The sequence below is a fragment of the Ictalurus furcatus genome, chromosome 20, assembly GCF_023375685.1.
Source record: "Ictalurus furcatus strain D&B chromosome 20, Billie_1.0, whole genome shotgun sequence".
Taxonomy (NCBI): Eukaryota; Metazoa; Chordata; class Actinopteri; order Siluriformes; family Ictaluridae; genus Ictalurus; species Ictalurus furcatus.
Genome location: NC_071274.1, coordinates 8,988,026 through 9,002,950, shown reverse-complemented (window position 1 = coordinate 9,002,950; position 14,925 = coordinate 8,988,026). Strand labels below are relative to the sequence as shown.

At 37.3% G+C, this 14,925-nt stretch overlaps 2 protein-coding genes across 4 annotated transcripts in view; both read right to left on the bottom strand.

Annotated features, from left to right (window-relative positions):
• Window positions 1-2,690: 2,690 nt before the first annotated feature.
• On the bottom strand, window positions 2,691-13,179 carry si:dkey-7l6.3 (zinc finger protein 41). Its single transcript, XM_053651077.1, has 3 exons — window positions 11,694-13,179; window positions 6,972-7,041; window positions 2,691-6,886 (listed from the first exon to the last, which is right to left on the bottom strand). Exons 1-3 carry the CDS (start codon window positions 11,946-11,948, stop codon window positions 6,060-6,062), a joined length of 1,152 nt encoding a protein of 383 aa, XP_053507052.1. The 5' UTR covers window positions 11,949-13,179; the 3' UTR covers window positions 2,691-6,059.
• Window positions 13,175-14,925, bottom strand: part of tmem71 (transmembrane protein 71) — a 36,210-nt gene continuing 34,459 nt past the window's right edge. For all 3 annotated transcript variants that reach the window (XM_053651083.1, XM_053651079.1, XM_053651080.1), the window contains one exon: window positions 13,175-14,901. In XM_053651083.1, the coding sequence (XP_053507058.1) occupies window positions 14,878-14,901 (24 nt within the window). In that variant the 3' untranslated portion in view covers window positions 13,175-14,877. The remainder of the gene's footprint in view (window positions 14,902-14,925) is intronic.

Genomic DNA, 14,925 nt, shown 5'->3' with positions numbered 1-14,925 from the left:
GTATTCTGGGCGTTTGGATTAATTTGTGGAAAATTTGGGGTTAGGTTATCTAAAGACTGAACCTTTTCTGAATGAGGTAAACAGCTGCTTCATTCGATGAAGAGACTCAACTAAAACACTTTTTAAAAAATTCTAAAACCTTACAATATAAATATAAATTAATAAACTGCTCCAGGATCACTCTTGGGTTTATTTTTTACTACAGGTGTGCAAAGCATTGTTTACACGTTAGCTTGTGTATGTTGTGTAGCTGGAGGATTAAAAGTAATATCTGCTAGAGGGCAGGTCAGAGCCGAGACATCCCCGTCTGTTGGTTTTCGAAGTTAGTCTGTAAAATGCTCCTGGGAAGTACAGCCAGGTTCATAAATATTTGGACATTGGCAGTTATTTTAGCTATCTACCTCAGTATATTGGAAATGAAATTAAATAATGAATCTGAGATCAATGTGCAGATTTTACAGCCATTTTTATGGGTGTTTAACCCCCACACAGTGGATAGGGTTAGCCACTTTTAGCATGTTTGTCTTGCACCTCTGGGGTTTGGAGTTCGATTCCAGCCTCAGCCCTGTGTGCTTGGAGTTCTCCTTATGCTTTGGGGGCTTTTTCCAGGTCCTCTGGTTCCCTCCCCCAGTCCAAAGACATGCATTGTAGGTTGATTGGCATCTCTAAATTGTCCGTGCTGTGTGAAAGCGTGTGTGATTGTGGCTGCTCAGCTGTTTTGTGGCCAGGCGTGTTATTCCCTAATTATTCCAATAAAAGGTCTAGAGTTTATTTCAAGTGTGGCATTTGCATTTGGAGTCTGTTACTGTCAATTCGATATACAATCCAAAGATCTGTCACCGCCAGTGAAGCAAGCTATCCGAGACCCATCAGAGAGAAAGCAAAAAACATTAGGTGTGGCCAAATGAATTATTTGTGTGGCAAAAGACGTTGGTTGCTCCCAGACAGCTGTGTCTAAAATTTGGTGCAAGTATAAACAAAATGGGAAGGTTATAAAAGGAAAAAATACAGATAGACCAAGTAAGAGGTCAAAGCGTTGGGATAGAAAACTCAATATGCCTTGAAAATAGAAAATGCATAAAACAAATGAAAAATAAATGGGTGGAAACAGGAGTCAATATCTGTGAGAGAACTGTAAGAAATTGGCTGATTGAAATGAGATTTACATATTGAAAAGTCAAAAACCAAAGCACCAACACCTAAACAAGGTTACAGTGTGGATGACTGGATGAAACCTATATTCAGTGATGAATCCTGAATCTGCACTGGCCAAGGATATGATGCTGTAACTTTTGTCTGGTGCTGTTCTAATGAAACATAAAGATGACTACCTGAAGAAAACGAATTTCCCCACTCATTTATGATATCAAGTTGCATGTCAGGTAAAGGACCAGGGGAGGCCTCAGCAGTCAATGCACAGGTGTACACTAAAATCTTGGACGCTTTTCTCATTCCATCGATAGAAAACAGGTTTGGTGATGATTAAATCATTTTTCAGGATGATAATGCATCTTGCTACAGAGCAAAGAGTTCAGACTGTCATAAAAGCCAAAGGAGGGGCAACAATGTACTAATTGTGTTTTTTTTTTTTACTTGTTGATGATTCCATAATTGTTTTTATGCCATTAATTAAAACAATTTAATTAAATTTGTTTGAGGTATGTTTCAGGAAGCCAGAATGTTTGGCTATTAAACTAAATTTGTGTTTAATAAAACACAACTTTGTTGCTTCAAAGTAAAAAAGCCGTGCGAGCAAGTGTGGTGATTCCATAATTTTTGCCAGGGGTTGTACTTTGAAAGCAGCCCAAGGTTATTGCAATAGCCAAGTCATCACATGAACTGAATCCAGTTGAGCATGCATTTCACTTGCTGAAAGCATAACACCCCAAAAGCAGGAACTGAAGACAGCTGCAGTAAATGCCTGGCAGAGCAGCAGGGAAGAAACTCTGGCTTAAACTAAATTTAATTTAGGATTATGTTAGTTTGTTCTATTACATTTGGACCCATAAGAAGGGGGTTCACCCAACACCTAACCATTCACTTAACTTGGATGTAAATACCCTGAAATTAAAACTGAACGTCTGTATTTTAAGCTCATTTTCATTATTTTATCTATATATTATTAACTTCTGTATGTGGTAGACAGCTGAAATAATATCTTTGAGAATGTCTAATTATTTATGGACATGACTGTATTTGTTACTGTGCATCTGCCAGCAATCTTCTGGATCTTAGTTGATCAATGTGGGGAATCACAACCCAACCTTAGCAAAGTTGTTAGATTTATTATTGGATTCCGAACGTTTTAGTTTGTTTGACTAGACACTTAAAGTGAATGGGTTTAATCCCAACCTCAATAACACATTAATAATAATGTTTCAGTAGGTTCATAAAATAAATCTGTGTTTAGTGGATCTGGGTGGGAACTTTAATATTAGTTTAAAAAAAAAAAGGCTGCAAAAAGTTTGTGAACCAATGCTTTAAATTATAAAACATTTACTCAGCAAAAAAAGAAATGTCCTTTTTCAGGAGACTGTATTTTAAAGATAATTTTGTAAAATCCAAATAAGCTTTACAGATCTTAATTGAAAAGGGTTTAAATTATGTCTTTCGTGCTTATTCAATTAACCATAAACAATTGTTGCACATGCACCTGTGGTACAGTCCTTAAGACACGAACTGTTTACAGGTGGTAGGCAATTAAGGTCACAGTTACAATAACTTAGGACACTAAAGAGACCTTTCTACTGACTCTGGAAAAACACCAGCAGAAAGATGCCTAGGGTTCCTGCTCACCTGCGTGAACATGCCATAGACCTGCTGCAGGGAGGCATGAGGACTGCAGATGTGGCCAGAGCAATAAACTGCAGTGTCTGTAATGTAAGACGCCTAATACAGTGCTGCAGGGGAGACAGGAAGGACAGTTGATCGTCCTTGCAGTGAAAACATGTCCCCCCCCCAGACGTGAACTTGCAAATGCCTTGGTGGAAGAGTGGGGTAACATCTCACAGCAAGAACTGACAAATCTGGTGCATTCCATGAGGATGAGATGCACTGTAGTACTTAAAGCAGCTGGTGGCCACCAGATACTGACTGTTACTTTTGATATTCACCCCCGTTGTTCAGGGACTCATTATTCCATTTCTGTTCTTCAAATGTCTGTGAAACTTGTTCAGTTTGTGTGTCAGTTGTTGAATCTTTTTATGTTAATACCAATATTTACGCATTAAGAAATTTGGTGGAAATAAAAGCAGTTGAATGTGAGAGGACATTTCTTTTTTGCTGAGTATATTTGAATGGAAGGTCATATTTTTTGACTCAAGGCATAGGTCATGATTATGATGGAGGCAGAATCGATTACTGAGGATAGCCCCACATAGTGCAGCCTAAAGATCATTGACATTACTGAGAATGGGACCATTTAAAAACCATAAAGGTGGCTTTGGGCCTAAATTCATATGAACAGTTACGCTATGATAGCTTTAAGACTGCAATTGGCAGTTTTTCGCTCAAGTCTCCATCAGTGAACAGTGGATAAGTTCAACAAAACATACTTCATGTAAAAACTGTAATGAATTTCCTGGTTACACAATTGCACTATTTGACCATGTAGTACACAGTTATAGAAGGGATTTATTTATAACTGCACTATCCAGTGTCACCCAGCTAAGGATGGTTCCTCTTAAGTTTCTTCATCATAGTGTCTCAGGGAGTTTTTCCTTGCCACCGTTGCCTCTGGCTGGCTCATTAGTGATAAATTCATACATTTAAAATCTATATCCTGAATTCATATATTCTGTAAAGCTACTTTGGGACAATATCCATTGTTACAAGTGCTATACAAATAAAACTGAATTGAACAGTATTTAAAAGAAACCAACAGAGCGCAACTGTGGATTTAATATCTCTAAGTGACTGCACAAACATAAAATTAAGTTGCTAAATATTTTATTGGTCAATATTGACACCTGATGGACAAGGAGGCTTTGGCTTTGATGTTCCATCTAAAGGATGGCACTTTTAATCCTCCAAATGTGCAGGACAAGCTTATACATGCATAGTCACATGTATAAACCACAAGTATAACCCAGGCCTTAGATGTAATATACATCATATTAAAGAATAACAAGAACAAATTAACTTCTTTAAAACTTATTCTGAATTTTATACATGCAAGTGTTTGTATCTGCTTAGCTGCACTACATGTCAGATGAAGACTGCTACAGGGTCAGTCTACCAAAGTTCCACCTTAAATACAACCCCAATTCCGAAAAAGTTGGGACAGTATGGAAAATGAAAAAAACAAAAAGTCATTTGAAAATTCAAATCACCCTGTGCTATATCAAAAACACATTGCAACACACTCCAAAAAAGTTGGGACAGTCGACTGTTTACCAATGTGTAACATCACCTTTTCTTTTAATAAGGCTTATTAAGTGTTTGGGCACTGACAACACCAGTTGATTAAGTTTAGCAAGTGGAATTTTCACCCATTCATCCATTATGCATTTCTTCAGCTGCTCAGCTGTACAGAGCCTTCATTGCCTTATTTTGCGCTTTATAATGCACCACACATTCTCAATCAGAGACAGAACAGGTCTGCAGGCAGGCCATGTTAGCACCCACACTCTGCTTATGCAACCATGCACTTATTATCCGGGCAGAATCTGGTTTTACGTTGTCCTGCTCTGGCTGACAGCATATGTTGCTCCAAAATGTGTACATATCTTTTTGCATTAATGGTACCCTCACAGATGTGCAAGTAACCCATGCCATGGGCACTGACAAATCCCCATACCATGACAGATGCTGGCTTTTGGACCTGACGCTTATAACAACTTGGATGGTCCTTTTACTCTTCGTCCTGGAGAACACAACGGCTGTTTTGTCCAAGAACTATTTGAAATGTTGACTCGTCGGACCACAAAAAACGATTCCACTGTGCTACTGTCCATTGCAGATAAGACCGAGCCCAGAGAAGTTGGTGGCTCTTCCGGACTGTGCTGATGTATGACTTCTGCTTTGCATAGTAAAGCCTTAACTCGCATCTGTGGATGCAGCGGCGAATGGTGTTCCTGTCCCAACTGTTTTGGAACATGTTGCATGCATCGATTTCAAAATAAACAATTATCTTCAAAAAACTATGCATTCGATTATGTAAAACATCAAATACCTTGTCTTTATATGCTTTTTGTTTAAATACAAGTCAGAATACATTTACAAATCACTCCTCTTTGTTTTTATTAGCATTTTCCATGCTGTCCCAATTTTTTTGGAATTGGGTTTGTAGATGTAGCTGCAAGAAACATATTTTGTGATCAAGAGAACAGCTGCTACTGCATGGCTCGTAGTAATATACTGAGCTACATAAACATCCCTGAGCTCTAACAGCTTCAGCAGTCTGTAAATCAAAGTGAAAGCCAACATTCAATTGTGTATTTGTTGTGTGGCTCATCTTCTTACACCCACTGTAGGTAAAATATGACCCAAGCGTCTGTCGTTATTCTGCCATCCAAAGATAAATGCATCAGACCAAATTTATGATCTCTTCCCTAAGGAAAAACCATGTTTAAAATAATAATAAAAAAAAATCAGATGCTTTCCTTGTGTTTTACATGTATGTTTTATTATGGCAGAGACAGGTGGAATTCCCTGCCTTCTTCCGGTGTGTTCTTCCTCTGTGTAGTGTACAGAACCAAGTTCAGTCCCTGTAGTACTCATGAACTTCACCAGTAGCTCATGTTCTTCGCTATATGCCTACAAAAGGCCTTCCTGACTTTAAATTAAATCTTTTGTGTAGAATTGTCATTTAATTTCAATTTATATTTAGATTTTGTAACTGAAACATTGCTAATAAGCCAACTCCAAAATACATTTGTGCAGTAGTTTTAGTGTGTTGGAATTCTAAACACGTATTTCATTCGTGCATTAGCTTGTTTCAATGTCCACTACAGTGCACGTATGTGTGAGTAAGCACAAGTACTCAGTGTAGTGCATCATGGATTAGTGTATATATACACACACATTAGTGTGTATTTTCTGTGGTGTCTGAAATCTTGTTACTCAGGATGGTGTTTCTTGGTGTGTATTCGCAAGTACTGCTTGCCTGCAAAACGCTTGCCACAGTGTGTGCACTCATACGGTCTTTCTCCAGTGTGAACGGTCTGGTGTGCTGTAAGGTGACCAGACTGAGTAAAGCGCTTGCCACACTGTTCACAGCGGTATGGACGCTCACCTGTGTGTATGCGCATGTGTGTGTCTAGGCTCTGTGCTGTGGTGAAGTTCTTGCCGCAGATGGAACAGATAAAATGCCTCTTACCAACTCCAACCCCTTGCAAGGAACCACGTCCTCCAAACAACCCCAGCCCAGCCACATTACCCAGTCCAAGCAAGTGCTGTGCAGAATAGAGAGGGGAACTGTGGGCAGCAAATGTCCTTGTGACATTTCCAGCTGAGGAAGTGTGGGAATGTGATAGTGTGTTATGCACTGTGTGTGTGCTCCAGTCCAAAGTAAGATTCAGATCAGACACCATAGGCTCTCTCTTCGTACACATCTTATCGGGAAATGAGCAGCTATGACCAGTGGCATCAGTGTGCGTGTCAGATAGTGAGTGCACATTACTCTGTGTGTTAAAAGAACAGAGAGGTTCATCAGAGGCTGTCAGGTCCACGCTGGAGTGTTGTGACTCCTCAGTGTGTGAGTGCGTGTCTGTGAGTATGTGTGGGGGAAGACTCGGGGAGTGTGTATCTGTGAGTGAGTGTGCATGGAGGTTGTCATTTGCAGAGGCTGTATCTGATGGGACTTTATGTGACAAGAGCTCTATGACTTCCTCATCTGGAGAGTCACCAGTTACCACAGCAACTGTTTCATCATCATCATCATCATCTTTGAAAGAAAAAAAACATATAAGAAATAGTAATGATCTGCTCCATTATTGCACTGGTAGAACAAGAAATTAAGTATGACTAACCATTTGGTGGCTCCTGACCTTCCTCTTTGACTTGCACTGTGACAAGAGCCTGCTCCTCTGAATCTCGTAACTGTGAAAGCAAGTGAGAGAGAGAGAGTACACCTGTAATATTTTATGACAGTAGCAAATGGTTATTTGCACCAATACAGCTGATTATGTGTGTCAAACAATATTTCCCGCAATCACAGATTTATTAATTAATTAAAATTTAACTACCCCAGATGTTCCTTAGTTGCCATGGTAACTCAGTGGTTAAGGCATTGGGCTACTGATAAGAAGCTTGTGAGTTCAAATCAGAAGCTGCCACAGTTGGACCCATGATCTCAACTGTATCCTGTATCAGTTGAAAGGCCCTTTGGATAGGAAGTAGCAGCTAAATGAGCAAAATGGAACATTATGGAAATTTATTGGATACCAAAGGCAGCATAAACGCTCAGTGATGCTCAGTGACTTGACGAATTAAATGCCTGTGAAATTTATTTCTACCCAAATGTTTTCAAATTTCTCTAAATTTAGGCAAAACCTACCATCTCCAATGGCCACTGGAGATAAGTTTTTCAAGACTTGGGAGAATTAAGGTAAAGCACCATGACAGTAAAATGATTTACTTTGCTCTTTGAGCATCGGGATATTGAGATGACACTCGAAGGACTAATGTATACTACAGGAGGAGAAAAATAATGATAGATCAGGTATATATATATATATATATATATATATATATATATATATATATATATATATATAATTTTTTTTTTAAGGGGGGATTTGGTGTTATAAGGCAAGATATCATTTTGCCCAGATTACTAGCATGCTATTTCAATATAATTTTCTGTGGAACTGTCATAAAAGTATTACATTTCTTACTCACATTATAAAAGAGTAATTACACCCCAATACATATGTAGTTAAAAATAAAAAACAAAAATTAAATACATTGCTTTGTAAGATTAAATCAGCTTTAGTTCAAGCCTGCTACAGAAACAGATGTGTCATGGCACCAAAGTACTGAGATATGTCATGCAAATCAATCAGTCAGGTTACCCTTTTCTGGTGAGGACACCCTCCATGTGCCACACGGGATTAGCTTTATGGTGTGCATTTTGGGTTATGAAAGATTTATTACAATAAATATTCCAAACATATGCAACAATTTTATGAACAAATAGGAAGGGAATAGTGTGTATCTGTTTTCATACCAGGGAATCTTGCTGACAGATAAATATCTTGAAATAAAACATCTGAACAAAATCTTGAGGTGTGGTAACTGTAGTATAAGCTTATTGCATTATTTTCTAATAATTCACTGGCCTGTAGTCAATTATTCCTTTATATTAGAGGTGCACCAATACTAAAATTCTCAGCCGGTACTGATAACTGGTTATTCTTTTTATGCCTACTTTTAAATTAATAATAATTAATTCCACAATTCTGAAAGAAATGCAAATAAAAACTTTATTCTCGCCATTTCAACAAGTTGTTTCACAGTAACTGGTCTCAAACAGAAAACACATTAACTAACTTCTGAAAATTAAAACGTCATGTTTATTAACTTAATGTTATTAATTCATATTAACAGAATTAACTGACTAAATTGTAAAAAAAAAAAAAAAAAAAAAAAAAACCTCCTGTTAGGCTCACATTCACTCACCACAAACAAAATCATTTCTACTTCATCATTGGTACATCAAACTGGTAATATATAATATAAACTTTTTTGTATATTAACATAAACTGGATATAAAATATACTACTATACAAATATATTTTTCGTGCAATATATACTTTTTGTCAACTCATCTTAATTTAAATCTTTTACCGGTGTACTGGCGCTTTAATTCAATGTGAGCAGTGTGAAAACACTTGACTTGACACTGAAACTCCCACTTCACTGCTGCAGCGTCCGTTGTAAAATTTTAGCAGTGCAGAGCTTACAAAGTTTACGAACTGCAGTTGTCATCATTCCACACAAGAGACATCATCTTTACAGACAGCATGAAATCAATGTGTTTTCCCGCCCTCTTTTGATTGACAGAATATAATCGGCCCTGATCATCGGATGTTTCTAAACTATCGACCGATAGCGTCAAAAATTGCCTTTATCGCCCGATGGTTGGTTGGATGCGACCGATAGCGTCAAAAAATGGATGGATGGATGGTTGATTGGATGTGACCAATAACGTCAAAAAATAAATAAATGGATGGATGGATGCGACTGATAGCATCAAAAAAATGGATGGATGGATGGATGCGACCGATAGCGTCAAAAAATGGATGGATGGATAGTAATTTTCCCAATTGAAATTAACAAAAAACAAATCAGTCACATGGAAAAAGTAAGTACACCCCTACATTTATCACACCTTCAAATCCATAAAATTTGAATCAGGTGTTCAAGATTGGGTGCCAGTCATTACAACCTACTTAGGGAAATGGATTTTTATTTTATGAATTCTACATTATTGAGCCAATACAAAAACATTTTAGATTTCCAAACAGTTTTCCATCACAAAATTATATGTTACAGGAAAAATGTTTGTAAGTCAGTAAAGAAAGCAGCATGTTAAGTGGTAAGAAACATTTTTCAGACAAAAAAAAAAAAAAAAATACTATGATGGCTGCTGGGTTTTGCTGCAAAAATAAGAAGCAAGTGCAACAGTCAAAGTCTCCAGAAAAACCGTGGCTGGTTCTGCAAGATGCTCAGTAAAACCTACAGCTCATTTCATTTCAATTTTTTGTGATTTGTTCAGTTAGGGGCCTAGTTACTTAGTTACTCACTCAGATGTTACTCATGGAAATGCTAATCAAACAAACCTGCCTGTAATTTTCAAGTAATCCTGAAGACTGTGATTAGATTTTTCAGGTGTGTTTGATTAGGGATGGCGATAAAACTCTGCAGGACAGTGGCCCTCCAGAACCAGAATGGTCCATCCCTGGTTTCGAATTTCACAGTTTCAGTGGCCTCGTCCAGTATATTGTCAGGTAATTGTGTAAACAAAACACAGTCAGTTTGTTTTGGGGCACTGATGGACTAGGATATGTGAGGGTGGATTTTAAATTAAATTAAAATGTTTATATGTTTTATGTACAGGTTATTTCAAAAGTTCTCAAAAGGTTGTTTCAAATAAACATGTCATGTGTCTGTCATCAACCAAGCAGTAACCAGTTTTGATACATGAAAAACCTTTATGCAGACAATTTTAGCAAAGACCGTTACAGTAAAATAAAATGTAAAATTGAACTAATTAAATTATCTGCAACATACTTACATTAATGTTTGTTACATAATATGATGTAAATACATCCATAAATACATACATACACTCCCAAAGTCATCAGAATTTAATGCTTTCAATCAAACCAATGTAGAAACTTTTAAGTACTTTTGTAAAACTCCTGGAGGGCCTATGCCCCAGTAGTCATCAAACTCTATAAAACACCCCTGCACACATCCCCTCTTAAAAAAGTATAGCCAGACTAATTTTTACTTCAGTTTCTCTGAGCACTTATCTATTCTACACATGCACTTTACTCCTGAATACTATACACTTGCATGTAATACACACACACACACTTCACTGCAGTGTGAATATACTGGAAGCGAGCTTAAGAAAGAGAACTGGAGACTCTGGAGTTGTGAAGCAGTAACACCTGCACCATCGTGCCATGGTGCTACTCCACAGGGGCGTAGTTTCCGGGGAGGATGAGCGGAGGTAACTACCCCAATAATCAAAACTAGCAATTATAACCCCCCCACAATGTTTATACCATGATTAACTGAAACATATGTAGAAGTAATTTATTTTGTAACATGTGCTACCCAGCAGACTATTTTTTTTATTTTTATTTTATTAAGGACAGTTAAATAAAAAGATTATATATATATATATATATATATAAAAATAAATAAAACGTACTCAGGAGATAGGATAATATGGTGTAATCTAGCTAAGTACACTCCACATATATCGTAACTAGCTAACTAATTCATTGCAATGCAATGTAGCCGTAACTAACAATATAACGAGTTATTGAAAAATTGCCTTGTGTTATGTTAGCTAAATTTTATTTTAATAGTTCCCCTTATAATAAACATGGTTGTTGACACTTAATTACGTGTATAAGTTTTAATCAGTTACAGTGTGCATTGATTTGGACTGTTATGCCCTGTGTAATTTGTTTTAATGAAAAAATCATTTGATCATACATGCTTGTGGAAGATAGATCGACAGAGACAGACAGACAGAGATAGATAGATAATTATGTAATGACACTGTAGATAGAACAAAGCTGATTTTTTCACTAATTTTTATTTATTTATTTAATGAAACATATCAGGAAGCATACCTATTCACACTCACCAATGTTCAAACCAAATCTACTGTATTCCCACATAATAATAATAATAATAATAATAATAATAATAATAGAACACATTAAATGTGCATTGTACATAGTAACTTGCAAATATTAAAATAAAATTGGCAATGTAATGAGTGAATACAGTTTGAAGCGTCGATATGGCGGTTTTGATTTTGTCTGGCAACCCTGGTCCTTTGTACAGAGCACCTTGCTGTATTGCATGTTGCACCATGGTCCTAGAAGCATGGTATTTCGTTCCATTGCATATGAATACATGATGCAATGAAAATAAAAAACAAAAAACTGACGATGACAGTATTTTTTTTTATTTTAAATAAAGCGATTAACTACAATTCTCACCTCCGCTCGAGCGCGGCGGCTCGTGGCCTCCTGCACGGCCGCGGTCTCATCGCTGTATCCGCGCGCAGCAACAATGGACTCGATCAGCTGAAGTTTCCGCCTGAGTTCTTCGTTCTCCTTCTGATGCCGTGAAATCTCCATGTGTAAAATCGCGTATCCGTCATCCACAAGCTCACAGATCTCCGCCACTGCTGCCCGAGTCAGGGTTTCCATGATGGTCGTAAGCTGTGTGTGAAATGCGCGGTAATTCGCCATCCTCTCCTTAAGCGCTGGGTAGATTGTTGTGACAGATTAAATGATAAGATATTTTAAAAAAAATATGGAGTCGTAGTGCTATAAAACGATAGAGGCCTTTTCGGAACTCGAGCGTGCTAAACTGCTAATTCGTAGGTTTGTCAATTAAGTAACAATTCCGCGTTCACCTCATCTCCGCTTCTATCAAAATAAAAGTCTTCGGGTTGCATTAACTAAAGTCACCGATGAAATCACCAGCATTAAGAGAGCATTTATGCAAGTATATGTTAAGAAATAAAACAGTTGTGGAGACCTTTCAATAAAACTTGTTTCTCGATGCAGGTTTAATACACAGAATCATGTTTTAAACGTTTTTTTGTATGAGAATATGAAATATGGACTTAAACCTGAATTAGCCTATACCAGGGGTTCCCAAACTTTTCCAGGGCAAGGCCCCCCAAATGGCATTAAAATATGACTGAGGCCACCCTTTTGCAAGATGTCTTTAAAACACATAAAAAATACAGACTTCTGAATATATCCCCCCCCCCTTTTTTTTTTATTAATAATGACATCTTACATCTTTACATTACATTAGGAATTCATTTTTTTGTGTGTGTGTGTGTGTGTGTGTGTGTGTGTGTCTGAGAGTGAGAAAGAGAAAACAGACATTTATTTATTTTTCACACCAAATTGTTGAGGCCCCCCCGGCGCCCCCTGGCGGCCCCCACTTTGAAAACCACAGGCCTATACCACTACAAATTGCCAAGTTGTGTCAATTTTAGCATATTACAAGTCATAAAGTTAAACCCGTTTAGGATTTATCGCCCCAAAAGGCACGTTGCAAGAATGCCGAAGACTATGCACGATTGCTTGTGCCTACAATGTGCATGCATGTAAGCCCAAAGCGTAATGGATCAACTTTCGACCACAACCATCATTGTTAGAGCTGGAGGATCACCATATTCATCAGGCTCATTTTAACAGAGTGATGCTCTGTACACAGTGGTGCACTTGCAGCCTTCTAGTCCTCATTGGTGTGCACAAGGGTGTAAGTCATCCACTTTCTCTATTTTGTGTTGAAAAGGGTGCTCCTTACTCAGATGGCAAAAACATCTGGCCCATATTTGGACCCAACCATACTTTGTGGGTCATTTTAGCATGGTAGTTAAGTCATAGTTTATTGTCTTAGGCCCTGTTCACACCTGGCATTAACATCCTATCCATGTGATCAGATCAGTGACCACTTGTGATTGGAATTAATGCATCCTTTCTGCTGGAGGAAGGGTGTCTTCCACTGCATTTGTTTTCAGGCAGAAATGTCCCACAAATCTTATTTCATGTCAGGTATATGACGGGCTGTTTCACACATTTTGATTACGTGCTCTGCTAATGAAACTTATAAACGAATGAGAACTGAGACGACAAAAGAAGCTACAAAAGCAGCTGCTTTTGTTTCTGCTGCTACAGCATCACTATTATCCATTAGGCCAGCAGTGGAGAACTCTACAGTACAGCTCAATTTCTAAATAGTCTTGCAATGATTACATATATTCCAGCTAGTGCAGTCAATTAGGTGGTCCTTTGTTGCTTTCCAGGATGCATCAAGACACACTTGTGTTTACACTACAAATGTTATGTGGTCATATGCGTTGCAGACCACCTCCAAAGGTGGTTTGAGTGATTGGATCACAATGCGTCTCCGAGTCACACTGGACCCTATTCACACTTGTACTTAGCTCTGTGTGTAAAGATGTAAAGGGATGGTAAAAAGTAAAAAGATGGAATATCTGCTAAAGAATGCTACATAGCTTATCTTTGGTCCCAGTCTCATTCCAATTGAGGTGTACCCAATAAAGCAATGTCTCAAGAAATCTGAACAGGGTCACAACGATTTGGCTCTATCTATGACCTGTATGATCGTAAGTAGCATCTCTTCACAATTCTACCTCTCCTCTTTTAAGAGATGTATTTTTGCTGCTGTGTTATTACAGCTTTCAGTTAAAGCCCAATAGTCTACATTTAACCAACCCAGACTATAAGATCTTTTTTGATCCACTTTACCTTCTATGGAATGTTAATACAAGTATAATGTTTTTAAAAAAAATAATATTTCTTATAATGTATTATTTCTCAATATGTAAAAAAAAATAACAAATTAGATTATTGCCAACTTTATTAAATACCAATCAAGCCAATGTTTGTGCTGACCACAACAGAGGCACTGATCAGTATATTTCTGAGCCAAACTACACTGCGATTCAATTGAACATGTTAATATTCATAACACTGATCTAATAAGCCATGTTGGGTGCAGCTAAACCATTTCTATTGCTATGTTATTTTTATTATTATTATTAAGTTATTATTATTTAGTTATTGTTTAATACTACTACTACTAATAATAATAATAATAATAATAATAATAATAAACATCATCATTATTACTACACAGAGTAAAATACACCAAACACTGTATTACACAGTAAGGAACACAGAGTGGGTGTTCCCTACTACTGGCCTATACTCAGATAATATAAAAAATATCACAAATACCATTATAGTCTTTTTTTACTTCCATTTTCTATTCCATAGCTACATGTTCCTTCATTGTACACTACTGTCAGGTGCTCTTCAAGACCCGATGGATAGACTCTTGAATTACTAAGCTGTAGAACAGAAAAGTGTGTATGACTGAGTTATTGAACAGTGAAGAGTGAATTCATATGTAAAATTTTTCTGGTTATGTTGTTCCTTTGAGAGCGCAACCATTCAATCTTCAGAACAATTGACAGCATACAGAGAGAAGTGATCACTGAAATTAGAAAGCTAATACATTTGGCCATAGTGATGCACATTTGCACATACTTGAGATGTGGATTCAATGATTCACTTCTGCTTATTTGTGACTGTGTGTGTAAGTGTCTGTTAGACACTGTGTGTTTCTTCATTACTTATTTCTTGATGTGATGTCCTAAAGGAAAGGCACAAAGTCAAT

What these genes read in the sequence shown, in the direction of transcription:
- si:dkey-7l6.3 (XM_053651077.1), bottom strand. Translation starts at nt 11,948, where the DNA reads ATGGCGAATTACCGCGCATTTCACACACAGCTTACGACCATCATGGAA. An exon ending in GCCGCCGCGCTCGAGCGGAG is followed by an intron (nt 7,042 to 11,693) that starts GTGAGAATTGTA and finishes TTGCTTTCACAG; the next exon opens with TTACGAGATTCAGAGGAGCA. An exon ending in AGGTCAGGAGCCACCAAATG is followed by an intron (nt 6,887 to 6,971) that starts GTTAGTCATACT and finishes TTTCTTTCAAAG; the next exon opens with ATGATGATGATGATGATGAA.